General features: G+C 36.1%; 2 protein-coding genes across 3 annotated transcripts; one reads left to right on the top strand and one right to left on the bottom strand.

The window, feature by feature from the left end:
• Positions 1-575: 575 nt before the first annotated feature.
• On the top strand, positions 576-3,279 carry LOC136350050 (uncharacterized). Of its 2 annotated transcripts, XM_066301574.1 has the most exons (4): positions 576-813; positions 870-958; positions 1,937-2,081; positions 3,068-3,279. In XM_066301574.1, exons 1-4 carry the CDS (start codon positions 576-578, stop codon positions 3,130-3,132), a joined length of 537 nt encoding a protein of 178 aa, XP_066157671.1. In that variant the 3' UTR covers positions 3,133-3,279. The 2 variants fall into 2 exon arrangements, with proteins under 2 accessions (XP_066157671.1, XP_066157670.1); XM_066301573.1 differs by lacking the exon at positions 3,068-3,279 and having other exon boundaries at positions 1,937-2,716.
• On the bottom strand, positions 791-2,976 carry LOC136350051 (uncharacterized). Its single transcript, XM_066301576.1, has 2 exons — positions 2,688-2,976; positions 791-1,910 (listed from the first exon to the last, which is right to left on the bottom strand). Exons 1-2 carry the CDS (start codon positions 2,970-2,972, stop codon positions 1,092-1,094), a joined length of 1,104 nt encoding a protein of 367 aa, XP_066157673.1. The 5' UTR covers positions 2,973-2,976; the 3' UTR covers positions 791-1,091.
• Positions 3,280-4,125: the final 846 nt, after the last annotated feature.

Here is a 4,125-nt window from a genome sequence, read left to right as displayed (position 1 = left end):
GAGTACGATCCGCAGGAAAAGAATGACGTGTTTGCAATATTAATCGAGAAGCTTGATGAGTACTTTTCTCCGGAACAAAATTCAACATTTGAACGTCACCTATTTAGGCAGGTTCAACAGGTTCTCGATGAAACATTCAACAAACTCCTAATCCGTGAGCGAGAACAAGCAAATAAATGCTCATTTGGGACTAATGCCGAAGAAGCAATGGAAATAAATATAAAGGATAAACTCATTGATTGCTGGGCTTCTAGTGACCTCAAAAAGAAGCTATTGGCGAAGAAACATTCGTTAAGGCGTGTATTCATCTGAGCACGAACGGGAACGAGGCAAAGCGAGGACGTATGATCATACGTATGTGGACGTGGTATCGAGGCGCGGCAAACTACATTCGGTTGTGCGACGAACGATCTGAGGCAGTTCGAATCCCATCCGATGCAAGTCGGTACTTCAAAGAAAAGTTTGGTTAAGTGTAGACGGCATTTGTACATTTCGACTGCTTCGTTTTGCCTCTGCGCTATTTATTTTTATAATTAAGTCCAGTAAACTATCATTTATTTAAATAATAAAACACAATGAGTTGGGATAATGAAAAAACATTAAGTTTTATCAAAGAGTATGAAAAACGACCTATTTTATGGCAAAAAAGTGACAAGTTTTATTATAATGTTATTAAAAAAGAGGATGCTTGGCGGGAAATCAGCGAAATTTGTGATGAAGACATTGCAGTATTAAAAAAAAAAATTGAGAGTCTCCGCGGCTCTCGACGTAGAGAAAAAAATCGTATTCTACAAAACACGGGGACAGGTAAAGGTAAGTTAGTTAATTGTATTGTGATAATAGTGCATGAATTAAAGTTATGATTTCAGGTCGCAACGACATATATATTTCGAAGTGGTTCGCTTGGGATGCTTTAAAGTTTCTGGAAGATCCAGAGGAGATTCGCACAACAATATCGGTAATTTAAATAATTAATGAAACCATAAACTTAGAAAAAATGAAATGGTTATTCAAATTTAATGACCAAGAGAATAATTATTTTTTAAACACAAATATTTTATCATATCTAGGTAAAGGCAGAAACATAGATTTTAAGCATATTCATTTTGCCAAACAACAGATCCGTTTGAAGAGAAATATTCAGCGAATTCAGTTCTGATGTTATTAGTTGATAGCGATGATTTTCGTGGAATATTTCTTAAGGGAATTAAAGATGTAATATTATCGCAGTCACTTCTCCAAGAGCCAGGAATAACTTGTTCGTTTACTTCCTTGTCATATGTACCTTCTGGTGCATATAAATTTTTTGATGAATGGCTTTTTCTTAAGAAATTATGTAAGCAAATTATAGTCATAGTAATAAGTTCAGCTTTCTCTGGTTCGAGTAGCATTGGCTTTCTTAATACTCGAAATACAGATGAAATTATTCCGAAAGCATTTTCGACAACTCTCCTGGCTCTACTTAATCTGTAATTAAAGATTCGTTCTTTAGAACCTTTCACGTGTAATCCAGAATACGGTTTCATGATATTTTGTGACAAAGCAAACGCTTCATCTGCAACAAAAACAAATGGAACCTTTTCATTTCTGCCCGGTAAGGACGAGAATTCCGGAAAATGTAACTTATTTTTTTCCAAGTCCTTATATAACTGACAGTTTTTAAATACTCCTCCGTCAGATACTCCTCCTTGACAGCCAATATTAACGTAGAGGAAATTGTAATCAGCATCAACAAGAGCTATTAATACAATGCTAAAGCTTGATTTGTAGTTATAGTATGTACTTCCACTATGAATTGGCGATTGTAATAAAATATGTTTTCCATCAAGCGCTCCGATACACTGTGGAAAGTTCCATATTTTTTCAAACTGTTTTGATATATCTGTCCACTCTTCAGCTGTGGAAGGTACCTAAAATAAATTTGTTTTCTTTTTAGAATTATGCAGAAGAAATAACTCAAGAAGAGCCTATACAAAATTTAGATCCGAACGAAGCCATAAACAATTCAAATAGGAATTCCGATGACTGTTTTGTTTTAGCCACTGATAGCGATAATCAAAATAAAGAAAATAATGCTGTTGGTAATTCGAGCAACTTGCCCAAAAACAAATTTGTATCTCCTAAGAATGTGTCTCCAAAAAGAAAGCGCTCTGAGGATCCTCGCATAAATGAGGCCTTTAACATTTTACAGAATACAGTAAAAGGGAAATCAAGAGATGAAAATTCCTTATTTGGTGAATATATTGCAGAAAAACTTCAAAAATATGATAATAGAACTCGTACAATACTGCAGCACCAAATACACAACCTTTTCTTTCAAGCCGAAATGAACATCCAACAATTTTCAATACCACCGCAAATGCAATGTCAACCTTTTACAACACAAGCGTCCCATGCTCAACAAAATCCAATATCTTTTACAACACACACTCGACAACTAACTGAACTACAAATTGCTTCAACTTTGTCTCAATATTCAGCATCCCGATCCAATTCTGACTTATCACATGATTCTTCTTCACCATCACCAGCTTCATCTTACACTGCCTCACCTTTACAATCACCCCAAGACATTTGGGACACACCGCATGAATATTCGTTTAATGTTAATACTAATTAATAATTAATAATCATTAATATAAAATAAACGTTTGTATAAAAGATTTTTTTAGGATTTAAATAAATACCTTTACATGTTGGGATAAGTTCTTCACTAGCGACCTGCACACTTCTGGTATTATTTTTGAAATTAGTTGTTTCGATACGTTAAAAAGATATTGCAAACTAGTATATGAATCACCAGTTGCTAAATATCTCAGTGTTATAGCCAATCGTTCTTCAGCTGTCACAGCTTTGCGAAATCGTGTATCATTTCTAGAAATATCATCTCGAATTGATTCCAATAATAAATTAAAGTCTACGGAGGACATTCTAACAAAGTTTCGAAAATGACCATTTTCTTCTTCCACCATGCTATTCAAAAATAACTGACCCCTAGCTATAAGTCTATTTCTGTATAGAGATGTTGTCCACCAACGCTTCTTTTTTCTCTTTTTTAATAATCCAGCTATAACTACAAATGCAGCACTAGCCACTACCACATTGTCTACCTCCTCCATCTTGCCTCAATAGTTGACTACTGTATGCGCTCCGCACGGATGGATAAATGCCTCGTTCGATGCCTCAGCAATTATCATTCGAAACAAAAATACAATACAAACGAGACATCCGTTCGTCCTCGCTTTGCCTCGTTCCCGTTCGTGCTCAGATGAATACGCGCCTTTAGAAGAAATAATTAGTATATGCCGCGTGCAGGAACAAATAGACAGTCAGTCCGCCGCTATGACAACTAGTGGAGGGCATATTGCTGACCCCAAACCATCGACTGCCGATATTATGAAACTTTCTTCATTCGGTAAGACGAATGAATGTCTGCAGTGCGGTAAGCGTGGGCATTACGCAAACGATCTCAGTTGCCCTGGTCGGAAGGTCACTTGTAACAAATGTGGTCTTTTGGGACATTTTGCAATTAAGTGTCGAACAAAGAGGAAATTAAACAAATCAGATAACACACTGTCCAATGCTTCAAAGCGTCGAAAAGTAGCTGTCAATTATCTAGAAACCATGGAATCTCCATCGAACGGAATTCAAAATGGAAGCCAGATAACGGAGTTTGACTGTTCTGGAATATACCAAGCACAAGATAAAAACCAGGAAAGTGATGAGTTGATTAGATGCGTCATTGGGGGCGTTGGGGTTCTTATGCTTATCGATTCGGGATCAAAAGTTAATGTGATAATTGGAACAGTATGGAAATTTCTTCAAGAAAAGAAAGCGGTTATGTAGAATATAGAGGTGGATCCGGAAAACAAATTGAAGACATATGCTACTAGTAGCATCACAGTAGAACGGATATTTGAATCAACTATTAAGGTCGATCAGCGGCCAGAAACAATAGCAACCTTCTATGTGGTTAAAAATGGGGATATTTCTATTATTGGCAGAGAGTTGGCAAAAAAATTAGGAATTTTAAAATTGGGACTAAGCATCATGAGGGTGAACACCAGTGCTTTTCCTAAAGTAAAAGGCGTTAAAGTTAAGTTATCTATAAACTACTCGGTGAAA

The sequence above is a fragment of the Euwallacea fornicatus genome, unplaced genomic scaffold (assembly GCF_040115645.1).
Source record: "Euwallacea fornicatus isolate EFF26 unplaced genomic scaffold, ASM4011564v1 scaffold_88, whole genome shotgun sequence".
Taxonomy (NCBI): domain Eukaryota; kingdom Metazoa; phylum Arthropoda; class Insecta; order Coleoptera; family Curculionidae; genus Euwallacea; species Euwallacea fornicatus.
This window is presented reverse-complemented; position numbering and strand designations above follow the sequence as displayed.